This window comes from Columba livia, chromosome 2 (genome assembly GCF_036013475.1).
Source record: "Columba livia isolate bColLiv1 breed racing homer chromosome 2, bColLiv1.pat.W.v2, whole genome shotgun sequence".
Classification (NCBI taxonomy): domain Eukaryota; kingdom Metazoa; phylum Chordata; class Aves; order Columbiformes; family Columbidae; genus Columba; species Columba livia.
This window is the reverse complement of record NC_088603.1, coordinates 3,827,389-3,845,374: the sequence shown is the minus strand read 5'-3', so window position 1 is coordinate 3,845,374 and position 17,986 is coordinate 3,827,389. Positions and strand designations below refer to the sequence as shown.

The following is a 17,986-nucleotide window of genomic DNA, read 5'->3' as shown; positions in this document are numbered from 1 at the left end:
AGGAGACTCCACAGGGCAGCCTGGTCCAGGCTCTGGCACCCCCACTGAGAAGAAGTTTCTTCTCATATTTAAGTGGAACCTTTTGTCTTCCAGTTTGTACCTATTACCCCTTGTCTTGTCATTGGTTGTCACCGAGAAGAGCCTGGCTCCATCCTCCTGACACTCACCCTTTATATATTTATAAACATTAATGAGGTCACTCCTCAGTCTCCTCCAAGCTCCAGAGCCCCAGCTCCCTCAGCCTTTCCTCACACGGGAGATGCTCCACTCCCTTCAGCATCTTGGTGGCTGCGCTGGACTCTCTCCAGCAGTTCCCTGTCCTTCTGGAACTGAGGGGCCCAGAACTGGGCTTTATTCCATAAAGCACCGATCCCCCGCTGTTGCACAGGGCTGGGGGAGCAGCGCAGCCTCGAACCCTCAGCCCAAGCGGCCGCCCCCCTCACAGCGCAGGGCGGGCGGCGGGAAAGCGCGGCGGGGGCGGGGAGAGGCGGGGCCAGGAGGCGCCGTGCCGGGGCGGGCGGACGGGCCATGGAGCCCTTCGGTTAATGGCGTTCGGGGCCGCTGGCGGGTGAGGGGAGTGGGGTGGGGTGGGGAGCTGAGGGGAGCGCGGCGTGGCGAGGGAACAAAGCGCCGGAGCTGCCAGGTAAGGCCGCGGCTGCTATTACCGCCCCCTGCCCGGGGGAGGGGATGTGCCCCCCCCCTCGCTTCCTCCTCCTCCCCCTCCCCACATCGGCTGTTTGTGAGAGGCACAAATTCTCTTCAGGGCGGATCTCCCCTCCCGGCCTCTTCTCCTGGAGTGCTCCCGCACCCTCGGCCGCTCCTCGGAGGGTTTTGAGCGGGGTTGGGGGGGGACGGTGTCGCCTTGAGTTTCTGTCAGCGATGTAATTGTAGCCGGGAGGGGCGGGAGTCGCCCGGTGGGTCGGCGGTTCGAGACTCCCTGGCGGTTCGAGCGCCCCCCCCCCCCCCCCCCCCCCGACCCCCTCCTCCCCACGGGGGGTCGGCGGTTCGAGATTCCCCGGCGGTTCGAGGCCCCCCCGGTGGGTCTGTGGTTCGAGACTCGTTGGCGGTTCGAGCCTCCCCAGGGCGCCGCTTCTTTGTGTCCAGGTGGCGAGGACGAGGGGCCGCCCGCGGCCATGGGGGTGCAGGACCGGCCCCAGTGCTTCTTCGAGATCGAGATCAACCGGGAGCCAGGTGAGCCGTTCGTCTCAAATGTTGCGTTTGTATTTTTATTTTTCTCGGCGTTTTTCCCCTTAATAATGGACTCCGGCCGTCAGCAATGAGTTTGGCCGTTGATGCGTTATTTCCGAGTGAGTTTTTAGTAACTTTAGATGTTTACAGGGCTGCTGGATGCTTTTTGTTCTCTCCTACGATTTATTTATATTCCCATACATGAAGACGGAGGTTCGGTGAGCGAAACTAACGCTATTCTGAAGAAAAAAAACCTGCTGTCTGGTTATGTACTGAACGATGAAAAATTAGGGCAAGTTGTGAGGAAACTGCAGAGACGCTCCCAGAACTATTTTTAATCATATACAGTAATTAAAACTGGAAAAGGGGCCTCGGGAGGTCATCTGGTCTAAATCTTTCCTCTTCCTGCTCACAATGAGGCTCCTGAATGTAAATGGGGGATTGCCCATAGGAGCACAGAACATCTCACCAGGTGGCCTGTTTAAAAAAAATAATAGTTAAAATAAATCTATCTCAGTTCATATTTTCCCTATGGGAATTGTAAGTGCTAGACTGTGAGTTTTAATCCTGGAATAAGCGAGTTGTTTCTCTCTTCTGTTTTTCCTCCTCTTAAAGATGGTCGTACAGATTTACGTACCCATCTTTTTTGGAACATGAATTTATGGATGAATATTAGTTGTCTCACATAAACTCGGCGCTTTATATCGCTACAGTTTGTCTCTCAGAAGAAATGAATAAATGCGATGGCTTCATTTGGCTTTCACTTTCATTTTCTGCTTCAATGTCTCCCCGAAAACCTTTGAAATATGAGTTTATATCTTTGCATTTTCCAATTTCAGTTGCTTTGAAGTGTAACCGTAACCCATTTTGCTTGCTTTTTTTTTTTTTCACCAAAGTTTCAAAAGAAAGACTCAATTCTAACTTCAGTGACCTGACAGGGCATATCTATAAATCTGTTGCTATTGTAGCTCCTGATTGAGTTATTATAATTAACAGTGCCTTTGCTGAATACTCTTATTGAAGAGAAAAGTGTAGATGGAGTTTTAACATTTGCTGTTTACTTAAATTTAGATTTACTGTGGAATGAGACTACTAAAATGCTTTAGATGGATAGGCTTCCAGTTTAGGAGTGGTAGTTTGGTGGGATTGATTTAATTCATTCTTCATCTCATTTGCTTTTAATCTTTGCTAGGGTTTTTTTTGCTTTGACTCTCCATCTGTAGAACCTCTCCCTGTGCCGTTTTCTTCTTTTTCTTTATGTGCACGTTCCTGCTCCAATTTCAGAATCCCTCTTGTGCCACATATCACCAGCGAAAGCGGATTTTCCCTTGTTTTCCCTCAAATCTATTTGGGTTTGAGGACTGATAGCGGTGCCAGGGAGGAATTGCAGCGTTAGTGTTCTTGGTGGCACAGAGTTTTCGTTCCCTGGAATAGACACAGGGCCTTTGGCTCTGTCCGTGGCTGCCTGTAGTTCTTTTTTCTTTAAAGTAACAGGAATCTCCCAGCTATATATGAATTTCAGAGCCCTGACTAATGACTTGTGTTTCCTGTAGGAAAACGTGCCAGTTTGTAAATTATTGGTGCGGAGCATGTAATCCGGTTATACTACTTCATTCTAGTGTCTTGTTTATTAACACAACTGTGTCTCAGGATATAAGTTTAGATTTAAAAAGCTGCTCTTTCAGCTGTAAGATGACCTTCAAAAGCTGACCCGAGTGAGTGGGAGTGATAAAGCAGTGTTTCCAGATGACATGAAGCACTAACTCTGGGAGATGTGCTCTCCTGCTGACACTAGGGAGGTATTAATTTTAACTTCTAAACTGCCAGCAGATTTCCAAATGAACATTTTGCTTCTTTGATTTTATTACAGTAAGCTGGGCGACGTTTGGTTTTTCTTAGACATAGGGAGAAAGAACTGGGGAAGAGAAGGATCCTGGCCAAGAAATAAGACATCGCCCCTGCCCTGTCCACATTGGAAAGCTGAACTAACATCTCTCCACAAAATGCAGAAAATAAGAGGTCGTGCCCCTGCAGCACTGGAGACATCTCTATGCCTGCAGAATACAAAACTGTGTCATTTTAACAATGTAGGTTGCTCACAGATCAAAAATCTTCCCCAACGCAGTTGCCAACTCTCAGCTTTCCCCTCACAGACGTTGCTCACGCGATGTTTGTACAGGTACCTGTAGCAATTAAAAGAGCAGCACACAGAGTAGATGAGGAACAAAAGCTGGTGTGTGTGTGTGTGTAGAGAGTTGGAATTAGTTTGACTGTTTAACTAGATCCCTTAGAACATACAGGAGTGAATATTGTAGCTGGGTGCTTTCAGAAGCCGCGCTCCAGCTTTTGTGTCCGTATTTTAATTTTAGCTACAGAATCTTGGACTAAAACTTGGTGCCAGCTTGTATGCGCTTCTTGCAGCGGGGCAAACTTTGTCGGCATTGTGTCGGTGTTTTTAAGTCTAAATTTAGGCTGCTTTTAATAAGTTGTCTGTTAAGCATTTATTTTAACAAATTCATGTCGTGGCTGATAATTTTTAAAGCGCAAATGGAAAATAAATCAAGGAATAAGCAATTATTTGGATACCAGCACAGATGGCACCTCTCCCTTCCTCTGGGTGCTCCCACCAGTGCATTTGGCCACCTGCAGCGTGCACAGAGGCGTAAACTATTTACAGAGCGCCAAGAATTTTGGCATGGCAGCAGATGCCTATTTAAATAATTTTGTCTTTAAACTCCGTGATGCAGCATCTGTGCGGAGCTCCAGACTTTCAGGTGTGGCGATAATTAGGACAGATGTCCGTCTGGGATGTCACATACTGGCCGTGGCACTTTGTGTGGCCATCCAAGATCTCCCCTCCCCACCCCATGACTGGCTTTATTCATCATAAAGTATGTTCTGTTTACTCATTTTTACTTTGTTTCATTCTCATTCACAGAAGAATTTTCCTTCTTGTCTTTTTTTTTAACTACTTTTTCTCTTCTGTTATTATTTGACCCTTTGCTCGCTTTTTCATGCTACTTCAGTTTCTATGTCCCTTCCCTCCTCAGTTTGTTCTTTCACTATTTCTCTCCATCTAGTCACTTTTGCCTAAAGTTTGGTGTATTTGTAAAGTTTGGGATTTCAGCTGCTATGAATTTATGTGAAATAAGCCCCACACAAAAGTCATCACACCCTGTTTTCCCCAAAAATAAGACAGGGTCTTATATGAATTTTTGCTCCAAAAGATGATCACTTTTTTACATGCGTAGCTGCCTGGACGCTATTTAAATTGACTTTTTAAATGAACCGTAGCTAGGGCTTATTTTTGGAGTAGGGCTTATGTTTTGAGTATCCTGAAAAATCACTGTAGGGCTTATTTTTTGATAGGTTTTATTTTTGGGGAAAGAGGGCAGTACTGTGCCTGCATTAGTAGAACCAGGGATGCCTTATGGAGTTTTTGTTACCCTTCCTGAAGACAAAAGCTTTTCTAAACCGGTTTCCTGTTCACTTTTATCCCCTTGAAGGCACAAAGTTGTAGATTGGCAGAAAATAAATCAGCGTTTTGACTCTGATTGAGTTTCAACAGGAGCTGCGTGGTGATGCTGTATGGGATCCCCCATGGGAGGGTGTAAGGGAGATATATACAGGTAGATTCAGGGGGAAAAGGTTTAATAAAAATTGTAGTTTACTCATTATGTAGAATTATTGTTGCCAATGCAGAATTAAATACCCTGAAGACTCACCTTGAGGCGCAGCACAAAGGGGATTAGTGAGTGAAAGGCCAAACCGATCGGCCTCTTCTGCTGGGAGGAGACAAAGTGTAGCCTCTCATTTAATATTTCTGTGAAACTGAACACAGGGAGTTTTTGGTCCATGCAGTATTGAAATGTCTTTACGTTTCTAGAGGCTGCATAAGATTGGAGTAAATGAAGCTTCAGGTGGTATTTGCAGAAGACTGGGCTTGGTAGAGAGCCAGGGAAATAAGTTTATGGAGGTTTTACTTGCAAAGATTGTAAGGAAGCATCAACAAAGTGTTAATGGATCAAGACTGTAGATTCTTCCTCGGGGGAACTGCGACATCCATTGTTTTAACCGACATTTTAAATAAAATCTGCTCGTTTTCCACCACCAGCTGAAAACCGTAGCCACGTTTCTACTTTAAAACAGCCTTTTAAAATTGATGTGACTTAAGCGTTCACAACTTGACGGATAAATGAATGAATCAAATTAAAACAGGGGTGTTTTAGTGAGCGGTTATTTGAACTTGGATGCAAATCTGGCTGAGCCGTTGGGCCTCTGACACTTGTCCTGGATCTGCAAGGGACGTGAATCTCTGTCTTAATGGCTATAATCCCTGATTCCTCCTTCAGCGGGATATTCCTATTGATATACTGGGAAAAGTGGCTGCTTAGTTTGCTCTGAGAAATTGGGACAAGCCCAGATCAATATATTTAAATTTAATTTTGAATAACTAGGTTTATATTTTGAATAACTAGGTTTATTTGGGGAGTGTCTGTTTGCAATGAACACCTTTATTGCCTAAACACACCATAATCCAGCAAAACAATTTGTATTACGTGGAAAGTACATTCAAGCGAGATCTTTTTGCCTCTCGAGGTTGTTTCTAAAAAGTTAAGTAGATAAATTGGATGAAATCACTGAATAAACGTTTGAAATCAGTGATCATTTTAATAAACTTCGCTAGCAGGAGCCCTTATTACAATATAGCATGAATATTCCTACCCATAATTTTTACCACTTAATTTAAGTACTAGTTCTGCCTCAGATGGCGAATTGATCAGGGGTTCAAGAACAAACCAAGAAGAAAAGGGTTTTCAACTTTCACTTTGAAAATAGAGTTCTGAAATCAGATTATTTCTGATCATTGTGCCTTCTGGTTTCTGTAATTGGTGAAACTCATTAGCAACAGATGGCACTTTATGAAATCAAACTTCAAAACATCTTAGATTTCATATATGTATCACTGTATGTAACTACCAGTAATTTTAATAGCTTTTTCATCGCTTACTCTTAATTTCTATCAAAAAATATCCTTAAAAAATAAGTTTAAAGCCTAACAAATCAGAATATCAAAGTATTGCTTTACATGTAATAGACAAATGTTAAGTTACGGTTGGATACATTTCTATGGTGTTGGCAGCACAAAAAGTATAGGGATGTACCGTACGCTGTTGTATAAATGAATGTGTCTTCATAGCTATGAGCTGCTGAGACTTGGTTTTCTATTGAGAACAACCCAAAGATTAAAATTAGAGAAGTGTCCTGCCTGCTAGTGCATTAAAATAAATGTTATGGAGTTTTTAGTTTTGTTTCTTTGGGCTTTTTTTGGTTTTGTTGGGTTGGTTTTGGTTCGTTTTGGTTTGTGTAACTTCCTTATGGTGCTGGAAGATTTAAATCTCAGATTAGGTGAGAATTTCATCATTAAACAATATAATCCCAGCATTTTTTGCTTTATCCTGTAAGTGAAGTATTTCACTTTCTTGGCTGAAGCCGATGACTCTGGGTGTGTTTGTGAGCAGACTTCACCTATTTGAATAATTTTTCTTAGCATTTTTCTATTTGTTTTTTATTGAGGGAAGAGGTAAGAGGAAGATCTGTAGGTTCTAAGCGTATGTTTTGCGCATACTTTTATTAGAGAGTTTTATATATTTGTTTGAAATAACGGCTGTTATTTCATATGTATGCACTTGATCAAGGTGTGAAAATGTTTGATCTCTCTCTGGCACATTTAATTGACTGTTTGTCAGTGGAAAACTATCACCTTTGGGTGATAATGGTATTCATGCAGTTTAGGTAAAATACAGATAGTAACCTCCCAGATTGGTACACAGTGTGGGGTTGTGTATTATAAGCGCACAGCAACATTTTATATAGCTGGATATAACGGGGTAATCGGTACTTGAGGTTATATGGAGGAGAAACGTCCTTATATTTCAAACTGGATCTATAGTCTTTTAAAGTTATGTGCATTACAGAGGGTGTGGGAAGGCAGCAGAAGTTATTGCTGAGAAAACACTAGGGAAAAATACTGTTTAAATCATGTTGCCTTAGTTATAGAATCATTTTGGTTGGAAAAGCCCCTCAAGATCATCGAGTCCAACCATAACCCACCCCTGGCACTGCACCATGTCCCTGAGAACCTCATCTCCACGTCAGTTCAACCCCTCCAGGGATGGTGACTCCAGCACTGCCCTGGGCAGCCTGTTCCAATGCCCCACAGCCCTTTGGGGAAGAAATTGTTCCCCAGATCCAACCTCAACCTCCCCTGGTGCAACTTGAGGCCGTTTCTTTGTGTCCCTGTCTCCCCTCAGCTCCTGTTCTCCAGCTGAACCCCCCAGGTCCCTCAGCCACTTCAGTCTTTTTCCAGGTTCTGCTTTGACATCTTGAAGAGCTTCAGAGGATGTTCTTCTGCCAGAAAACAGAAATGGTGATGTCTCCTGCTGAAGGTGCTAAATACATTGGGGTTTGTATATGGGACAGGGACTTGCAAGCAGAGGCTTCTGAGGGCAGATGTTCCTTCTGGAGCCTGTTGGCAGTAACACCTCCTGGGTTATTGGTTGGACTCAATGATCCTGAGGGTCTTTTCCAACCGAAATGATTCTATGATTCTACAATTTGTCACCTTGGCACATCAGCAGCTGGTCTGTATCCGTCTCTTAGTAGAACGGGGATGGTAACAACCTTTTCTCTGAAATGCGACGTGTTATTTCACATTGCAAATGCAAGAGGAGGCCTGGACGTCACTTTCTGAAGCACTTGGTTGCTGCTCGGTTCAGCACTTTCACAAGCAGAGGAGCCGGACTTCTGCTCTCTTAAGTTACTCTCTTTAGCATGAAAATTAATAACTCTTTTACAAAACTCTCTTCTTTTTTGTGTTCTTATATGAATCTCCAATCTGTATGGTTTATAATGTGTTGTTCACATCAGAATGATTCTCTTTTCACAGTGGTGCTCAAAGCTACCCCTATTTAACATCGAATCTCTGAATACTCCCTATTTCTTCATCCTTATCCATTTTCTTTAGATTTTCCTGCTGTAATGCCAAATGCTCAGAGAACATCCTCACTGCAGTTTTAAGGCCAGACCTTAAAATCAGAACCTGGAGCTTAAGTTAGTCACACTTCATGTTAAGAATCCATTCAAAATGGTTTATGGAGGGTTAATATGTGATCAATAGATTCTTTAATGCATATTGCAAGCCCTTGTAGCTTTTGTGGTGATTGTAAATGGTTAGAGATGGTTCCATGTACGTCAGTAGTAAGTGATAAAGGTGGTTATAAGTCACATTTGACCCTTCTATAAACAACATCTAATTATTTATTAAGACATCCACTAATCATTTATTAACTTTTAACGCACTATAAATAGAACTCTTGGTTCCACTGCCACTGTCATTTCTCAGAACATTCAACTTCCATAATTATAAAACAAAATAGGAAGTTATGTACCCTATGAAAATACTACATACATTTAAGGTTCTGTGGTATGAGTTATACAGTTCAGTCACTGTCACCATTCCTTCTGCCTTTATAAGAATCATGCACATTTATTTGCCACAGAAGAGTTTCGTGACAGTTGTAATGAAATAAATTCACAATCCTGATTAAAGCGGCACTGGAAGTACCCACACAACTTATATTATGCATTAAAAATAGGCAGTACCAGCCCCGAAATTGAAAGCTTTATCATTATCTCTCTCGCATGGCAGGTATTTCAACAGCTTTTTGTCTAAGAATACAAAATACAGGTGGTCTCTGTGTTATTTTGTTTTATTTCTCTCCATTTTGAACCAACAATTCACCTTGCTGACAATCACATATGTTTGGACAAAGCCTTGAATGTGGTTTCTTAGGAGCATCTCAGAATTTTTGGTGACAAAGTATTGATTAAAATACATTTGAACTCATATTTTTCCTTTGGGGAGGTAAAAGAGAAATAATTTCTGGACTAGTTACTTCTCTTTTAATTATCTTTCAAGTCTTACCAGTATATACCACTAGAGGGTAGTGCTCATTGACAGATGATAGTCTTGTCATTCTGGCCAACAGTGTGGCTTTTATGGCTTATTTCACAACCTATAGAGCCAACAACTTTTTTTCGTTGCTAATTACATCTGTTTTTAAAGACTTCATACATTTGGGAGCTTTTTGGTTTTCTTTTCTTTAGTAATATACCTCCTAGTATCTTGGAAAATAAAACAAAAAAAGCGAAGCAGTCCTAAAATAGTTTTGCTTTATATTGGAATAGTTTTCCACCCAACAGCATGACCGAGAGAATGACTCTGTTCACTTTGCATAGAAAGTCCAATTGGGTTCATGGCATCTGGAAGAAGAGGAGCATTAGTCCTGAACTTGCCCACGTTGCTCTGTCCACCTTGCAGCTTTCCCATTTGCTTCATCTGTTTGAATTGATTTTGTTTAAACCCGAGGATTTTAGGCCGAGAGTACCAGTGTGTGTCTAATCCTTAACACAGGACGGGCCTAAGGCAGCTGGATTTTTAGGTAATGATCATAGGGTCATGATCAAGTTTTAATAAATTAGATGGGATGTTATTACTTAATCTTCATTTTTCCACAATCGTGGTATTGTTCTTTCCTGACGCCTGTTTTATATAGGCATATATGAGATTGTTTCTTATTCCGCTTGATAAAATAACATTTTCTCAGAAAAAAGACCTTTTCAGAACGTACAGATTTATTTACGTACAAATTTTCTTATTATAAAGTGTTACAAAACTCTTAATTTGTTGTTGTTTTTTAATCTTCTAGTTGGTCGAATTATGTTTCAGCTCTTCTCAGACATATGTCCGAAGACGTGCAAAAACTTCCTTTGCTTGTGCTCAGGTAAGCTGCTGATATTTAAGGCTTTTAATGTTTCTTACAATGATCATTTGTTTCCGCAAGTATAAAGCACAGCATAATAATACTGCTGTTCACTTTTTTCCCGTTAAAAACAAAGCTGAGACTTGTTATTGCTGAGGAGAATTTGAGTCATGCACAGATATTGTGTTCTTCTATAACTAGTGGTGGAGATAATAGATAATTACAGAATGCAAAGCTGTGAATTGGTGCAACAAAACCACATTTTTTGGGCCCTCATGTGGAGCTCCTGCAGGTAGAAATGATTAACAAGGCTGAGATTATGGTGGAGATTATTGATGGCTCCGGTTGGACAAATGTGATAAAGGCAAGCGATTCTTTAGGATTTATCAGGGCTTTAGGATTTATTGGGAGAAACATTAAATACTAATGTCACTGCACAGTGTAATGGTGACATTTAGCTTGGGACACTACATAAGATTTTGAATATATATGATTTTTTTCTTATATACACCAATTGTATACAATACAATTTTGCGTGTATTTTAGGTGCTACACAAGGATCAGAGGCCAGGAGCGTTACTAAATCTGAGAAAACGTGGTCATTTTTAGCTAAACGAAGGACTGAGTGGGAACATGATGGTCCCTTAGAAATTGTGGGATGGTTTGGTGGGCGAGAGGAAAGATCTGTGGGGTCAGAGAGACAGCATTGGCAGCAGAATGTCTGGGTATAATATAGCACTCTCCATCCCTTTTTGTTTCTGAAGCAGGACTTAATTTGTTTTAAATGGTTTCTAATGACTGGAAGAATAAGGGTAGTGAGGGTTCCTCAGGGATTTTTCAGTTGTAAGTTGAAGATTAATCTTCATGAGGTCATTCCAGGAATTGGTATGTGTTATTTATCTGAAGAATGTGTTTTGTGTCTCTTGGTGACCTCCTGGTCTTGGATACCTGAATACTCAGTGATCTGCAATATACCTTGAATTAACCGTACCAGCATAGCCTCTGCCTTCTATATAAAATAACTCTTTTCCAAATCATTGAAACACTCCAGCAAGACTTCCCAGGCAGCATTTTAACATCTGGCTTTAGCGAAGAGCTCTTCGCCAGCTGGTCGTGAAACAAATTTGTTGATGTGCTTATGCATTAACTCCTTAAAGTTCATCTTGTCCGAGTTCAGATCCCAGAATGTGGTGTGTTCTAGGTAATCTCTGTGAAGATTTAGCAGAGCTTTATAGTACTGTGAACTTGTGGAAGGTACGGTACATATTTCATCTATTTTTGAGGTCTGTGTGGTCTGTGCCACCTCTTTATTTTACTTACTGATTTTTGTTTGGTTGGTTTTCTTTTAATCACTGATGCTTGTTAAAGAGATACTTAGGAATAGACAGGATGGGAGTGATACAGCTATCATAGAAAGATGGGAACTCGCTTGCAATTTATCTTAATCAGAATATTTACAAAAGGTAAGAAATAAAATGCAGTAGGAGACTGAATAGTGTGATGTCTGAGCCTCGAGTTCTGGAGCTCCGTAGGATTGTTTAAATCCTTAGAGCAGCTCTGCTAGAAAAATGTAGGTGGAGATAAAGGAAGGTAAAGGTGTTGGAGGTGATGAGGTGTGAAACAAGCAGAAGAAATAACTTAAAAATAAACAAGTATGACTTCTTTGTGTGCATCCTGATTGGAATTCTGTTCTATATCTGGCTGTGCAGGTTTCGTTGACCTCTTCTGCTGGAACCTGTCTTGAATTATAAGAACATTTGAGAGTGAGCAGAAAGTTAGGATGTTTGTTTCTGAGATCAGACTTGCAGACTTAAAAAGTACCTGAAACATTTGCTTCATTCTTGCAAATTGTTGTTACTACTCTGTACTTATAGCGCAGAACGATGATTTGACAGATATCTTTAGAAATTTGCTAATAAACGTGATGATTAAATTCTGCAGGGGAGAAAAAAGGCATACAGAAGAACCTGAAGTAATTGCATTTCTTTTGGTGAATGTAATGTTTAAGAGAATTAAATTATATTCATTTCTTTTGTGGGTAGAAGCCATCTCTTTTCTACCATGGTAGTTCTCAAACTTGAGCTCAGGATGGCTGAGCTTGGGGGCTAGAGCCACATGGCCAACATAAATTCTTGTGTTCATCTGTGTTGCTTCTCGGTTTGCCTGAGTTTGTTATTTTTTCCTGTCAGCCGTTCTGCCTTCCTGCAGCAGTGCTGTGACGGGAGATAAAAGTGGACCCATAAGATTGCACTAAGCTCTGGCAGCCAGAACTGAGATGTGAAGGGTTGCTTTAAATTTTTAGAGTTGTGAGTTGCTGTAGCACCTTCAGTGACCAAGTCAGTCATTTGCTTCGGGAAGCTGGGCTCCCCTGACTCCTGCAGAGTGCGTTGGTAGAACTTTAATCATAAAAATTTGAATTCCTACCAAGTATATCTTTAGCTTTTGGTCACAGAATCACAGGATGGTTGGGGTTGAAGGGACCTCTGGAAATCATCCAGTCCAACCCACCTGCTCAAGCAGGGTCACCAGAGCAGATCACACAGGAAGGTGTCCAGGTGGGTTTGAATGTCTCAGAGAAGGAGACTCCACAACCTCTCTGGGCAGCCTGGGCCAGGCTCTGCCACCTCAGAGTAAAGAAGTTTCTCCTCATATTCAGATGGAACCTCCTGTGTTTCAGTCTGTGCCCTCATCCTGTCACTGGGCACCACTGAACAGAGTCTGGTCCATCCTCTGACACCCACCCTGAGATGTTGATAAACATTGATGAGATCCCCTCTCAGCTTCTCTTCTCCAGCTGAACAGCCCCAGCTCTCTCAGTTTCTCCTCATCACAAAGATGCTCCAGACCCCTCAGCATCTTCGTAGCCTCTGCTGGACTCTCTCCAGGAATTCCTTGCCCTTCTTAAACTGGGGAGTCCAGAACTGCAAGAAGTCTTTGAATCACTGGAGGTTTACTCAGTGCAGCATCACTTACTTTCTGGTGCGGGTGTCTTGTAGACATATGTGAGGTCTGTGCTTATCTAAGGAAGTATAACATGTAGTGTATAATAGAAAGGGGATGCTGTCCCATTCTGGATTCTGTAGTCCACATAGCTGAATATCTTAGCAGCAGACTGTGAGCGTTGTGCACTTTTTTACTACGTAAATTCAGAATTCTGCATGTTAGGCCAATCCAGCATCTTCTTTTTCTTTAGACATTTGCTTACCCATCTGCGCTGTATCTGATAAAGGAATCACACCTACAGGGTTAACGTGTCCTCACACCGTTACGGACCTCGTAGCAACTTGATTTGGGCTGTGCACTTCTGTCATGTTGTTGTGAAGAGCCTTTTCGCTTGTCAAGTGATCGATACGGCCGATGTTTGAAATGCCGTGCCCGTCATCACGCCTGCCGCTCCCCCCGGAATCTCCGTGAGGCAGAGCAGGATGATTTTGTCAGCAGCAGATGGGGGAGGACACGGTGATTCTGGCTGCCTTCCTGCAGCCTGGTGGTGTTGTCAGAAATAGACCTGGCTGCTGTGAATGTTGTCTGGCCTGACACCGAGAGGCTCCTCACTATGAAATTAAAACCTCTGGACTTTCATCTTGAGTCTTGCATCTGGGCAGGAACAACCCCAGGTTCCAGTATAAGTTGGGGAATGACCTATTAGAGAGCAGCGTAGGGGAAAGGGACCTGGGGGTCCTGGGGACAGCAGGGTGACCATGAGCCAGCACCGGGCCCTTGTGGCCAGGAAGGCCAATGGTACCTGGGGTGGATTAGAAGGGTATTGTGTCCAGTTGTGGCCCCTCAGTTCCAGCAGGACAGGGAACTGCTGGAGAGAGTCCAGCGCAGCCACCAAGATGCTGAAGGGAGTGGAGCATCTCCCGTGTGAGGAAAGGCTGAGGGAGCTGGGGCTCTGGAGCTGGACAAGAGGAGACTGAGGGGGGACTCATTCATGTTTACAGATATATAAAGGGTGAGTGTCAGGAGGATGGAGCCAGGCTCTTCTTGGTGACAACCAATGGCAGGACAAGGGGCCGTGGGTACAAACTGGAACACAAGAGGTTCCATTTAAACATGAGAAGAAACTTGTTCATGGTGAGGGTGGCAGAGCCTGGCCCAGGCTGCCCAGGGAGGTTGTGGAGTCTCCTTCTCTGCAGACATTCCAACCCGCCTGGACACCTTCCTGTGTAACCTCATCTGGGTGTTCCTGCTCCATGGGGGGATTGCACTGGATGAGCTTTCCAGGTCCCTTCCAACCCCTGACATTCTGGGATTCTGTGACTTGCAACCCAGCATTTACAGGTCCTTGGGTCGGTCCATCTATTGAATAATCACCAGCCCATCTGCTCTTTGCCACTTTCTCAGGAGCTTTCCTTCTCGTAATCTTGAACAAAAGCAGCTCTTGGGTACCTAATGCAAAATATCTCAACTTAGGTTGTTAGTGCAGGATGTTAATAAGGCACGAGAGCAGTGTTTACCTGCCAAAAAGGGTGAAAGGCCCTTGTATAAAGCCCTTGTGTGTCCCCCTTAGCTAATGGGTCATCCCTTGCGATCACCATATTAAGTTTTCCTCCTCCATCCCACTTACAAACAATTTGTAGCACATAAAAAGAACCGCTTAGGCAGGAAGGGTGCAAGTAGATTGGGCCCAAAGGCATTTTTTCTTTTTCAGACAAAGTTCAGGCATATTTAGGGCAAAAAGAATAAGGCTGGTATTTGACCATAAATAGAAAAAGAAGCCCAGCCCATGGGCTTTGTGCTGGTTGTTGCAGAAAAGTGTCTGAGGTTCTGCAGCTATAACTAGTGGAACGATGAGTCTTTTGCATCACTGGGAGTCCAAGGGCTGGTTTTGAGAGATCAGAGTGACATAATACAGCTTTTGCAGGCACTTAGCCCTCCACCATTTGGCCAGCAGCCTAAGTGCATCGTCTGAAGTGTCTGTGGCTTGTGGGGAGGTAGTTGGGTTTCATGAATTTACCCTTTTCGTGCACGAAAGGAAGGGAACATCACAAATATTGCCCATTAGTACAATGGGGACTGTCTTAGTGATACCGTAAAGAAGAGTAAAAGAAGGGACGGCAACTTCTGGCCGTGGTCTAAAGCTCAACTCTCGCCTTAATGCACCAGATCAATTACGTGACCACATGCAATGCAGGATCCCATTCTGTAGCCTGGGGGACACCTTGAAACGTGACCGAAAATGTAGGCAGATGCTCCTTGGTGTTGATTGATGTGGATTTTCTAACGTTGTAGCACAGAGGGGCATGTTTGGGGGGGTTAAGGGATTGTGTCCATCGCTGTAATAAATAGCTTTGATTGGATAACTTCTGTGGAAAATACGAATGGGGTAGGAGGAGGGTACGGAGAGTCAGGATATTGGAAAATAATTTGTATTTTCTGAGCAAAGGCATCTACAAGTATGATAAACAGCAATGCCATGGGTGGGTTTTGTGTCGCAAACTGCTCTTTGCCCTCCTCCTGACAGCAATGGGCTGGTTAGAATAGCAAATTTGGGGTGATTTGGCCATTAGTTAATTTGTGGTGGAGGAACAATAGATTGCAAAAGTGGGGGGGTTGGCTCTGGGTAACAGGTCCACGGACACACCTGAGGGCACTACAAGGCGCAGGACATACCGGTTAAATGTCTCTGACCTGTTCCATAAGAGGTGATGGGATGAAGCTGAACGTTGGGTTGTTTGTTCTGTCTCATTGCAGAATATCTCCTGCACACATGGTTTTCATAGGATTTTAGCTGTATAATATACCTATTACTCTCAATTGCTGTGTTCTACCAGCTCCCCTCTCCTTGGAAGTCCAAGTCAGTGACTGTTGTGTGTTCCCCAACTGGACCAGTATAAATCCCTTATAAACCTACTACATAGAACTCCTGCCTATAGAACAGCTCATGGTGCCCTCATCCACATGCCCAGTGCAGCTTTTCTGCTGAATTTTGGAAGGAAGCTTAATGACGCTTGAGGTTCTGGGGTGTTTTTCTCACAAATCACCACGTTTCCAAGAGCGGATCATGTTGTACCCGAGTTTTGAGCTCCGATTTCTGTCCTGGGATTCAGCTGGCACATCGCATCAAAGTGGTTTGGAAAGGATGCTGGTGTGAGCTATAACCACAGAAAATAGTTAACCCATTGTTACTGTGAACTCTTAGAAATCATCCTGAGTAGCTTGCTAATAAGTTCACTCCTTTGTGAGAGGGAAGGAATTTTTTTAAAAAGAAACCTAATTTCCCCTTGTACATGAGTCTTTTTGGGCAGAAAAAAGGCAACAGGTAGGACTGTGTTATCTCCTGTAGTTGTGCTATTCTGATAACTGTCTTAAATTCATTAACCCTAAGGAGGTAGAACCCTTGGAATTGGGTCATTAACAATCTGTAGCCGCCTTTTTGTTTTCAACCTTCTTGCAGGTGAAAAAGGAATTGGCAAAACAACTGGGAAGAAGCTGTGTTACAAAGGCACCACGTTCCATCGGGTGGTTAAAAACTTCATGATTCAGGGTGGGGACTTCAGCGAAGGTAAAATACACTTTTTAAACCTGAAATGTTTGAAGCGGAACAGAAATATTGAAACTGAAATGGTTATAATGTGACTTTAGAAATGGAAGTTAATGATGAAGCATTACAATTGCAAAATGAGTATTTTATTTGCTGTAAAGTATAGCACAGATTACCTGTTTATTTGTTAATGTTTGTAATTCTGAAATGTTTCAGCTGAAGCGATATTTATTTAGAAAACGTGCTAAGTGAAAGAAGAAACCAACCCTTTCTGGATTTAACCCCTATCTTCTTAAAACAGTATTCAAATCCAAACTGCTTTTCACTTTTGTGTTTGCAGTAGAGGCAACACTAGTAATGCTCTATTGATACAGCGACCTTGCTATTTGAATAAGTTTACTTTTTTAATTAGTTTAAGTTAATGAGCTAGAAGTGTTTAATGGCTAGGTCTCCAAGAGGACATGTTTCCGGGAGTTTCTTTGTTTCCTTCCCTGCGGTATGTGAACAACGTGCTGTTTTAGCCAGTTGTCCTCATCAAAGCAAGCGTCTTCGCTAGATCCTGAAGTCTTGTCCCTGGTAAAACAGGCACAGTGAGGGAATATTTTGTTTTGACAGTCACGTACAAGTGCCTTTAAAACCTGTAGCTACTTTCTTATCTGTTCCAGTGCTCCCTCAGCTGCTTTGAGCCAGGTGAGATTGTTGGTTGTACCTACTGGGGTCTTTTTTTTGCTTGGTGAACGAAGCCAAATTGAGTTGTTGGCTGGTCACCAAAGGTGTCCCCAGGGCTCAGCGCTGGGGCCAGTTCTCTTTAATCTCTTTATCAGTGATCTGGATGAGGGGATCGAGTGCACCCTCAGTCAGTTTGCAGATGACACCAAGTTGGGTGGGGTGTTGATCTGCTGGAGGGTGGGAAGGCCACACACAGGGCTCTGGACCAGCTGGATCGATGGGCTGAGGCCAATTGTCTAAGGTTCAACAAGTCCAAGTGCCGGGTCCTGCACTGGGGTCACAACAACCCCATGAACGCTGCAGGCTGGGGAAGAGCGGCTGGAAAGCGCCTGGGGGAAAAGGACCTGGGGGTGTTGGTGGACAATGGCTGAACATGAGCCAGCGTGTGCCCAGGTGGCCAAAAAGGCCACCAGCATCCTGGCTTGTGTCAGGAACAGTGTGGCCAGCAGGACTAGACAAGTGATTGTGCCACTGTACTCGGCACTGGGGAGGACAAATCGTGAAGCCTGGGATCAGTTTTGGGCCCGTCATTGTAAGAAGGACATTGTAATACTAGAGAGTGCAGAGGAGGCGATGAAGCTGTTGAGGGGCTGGAACACAAGTGTGATGGAGCGGATGAGGGACCTGGGGGGTTCAGCTGGAGAACAGGAGCTGAGGGGAGACCTTCTGATCTCTGAAATGCCTGAAAGGAGGTTGGAGCTGGGGGGGTGTTGGTCTCTCCTCCCAAGTAGCAAGCGATAGGACAAGAGGAAACGGC

General features: G+C 43.4%; 1 protein-coding gene across 5 annotated transcripts in view; it reads left to right on the top strand.

Moving 5' to 3' along the window:
* The first annotated feature begins 489 nt into the window (after positions 1–489).
* NKTR (natural killer cell triggering receptor) overlaps positions 490–17,986 on the top strand; it is a 49,240-nt gene continuing 31,743 nt past the window's right edge. For 3 of the 5 annotated variants that reach the window (XM_065050303.1, XM_065050302.1, XM_065050301.1), the window contains exons 1-4: positions 521–643; positions 1,105–1,191; positions 9,960–10,034; positions 16,414–16,521. In XM_065050303.1, coding sequence (XP_064906375.1) covers positions 1,134–1,191; positions 9,960–10,034; positions 16,414–16,521 — 241 coding nt within the window. In that variant the 5' untranslated portion in view covers positions 521–643; positions 1,105–1,133. Of the gene's footprint in view, positions 644–1,104; positions 1,192–9,959; positions 10,035–16,413; positions 16,522–17,986 lie in introns of those variants that run through there. The other 2 variants (XM_065050300.1, XM_005510624.4) reach the window with 2 other exon arrangements.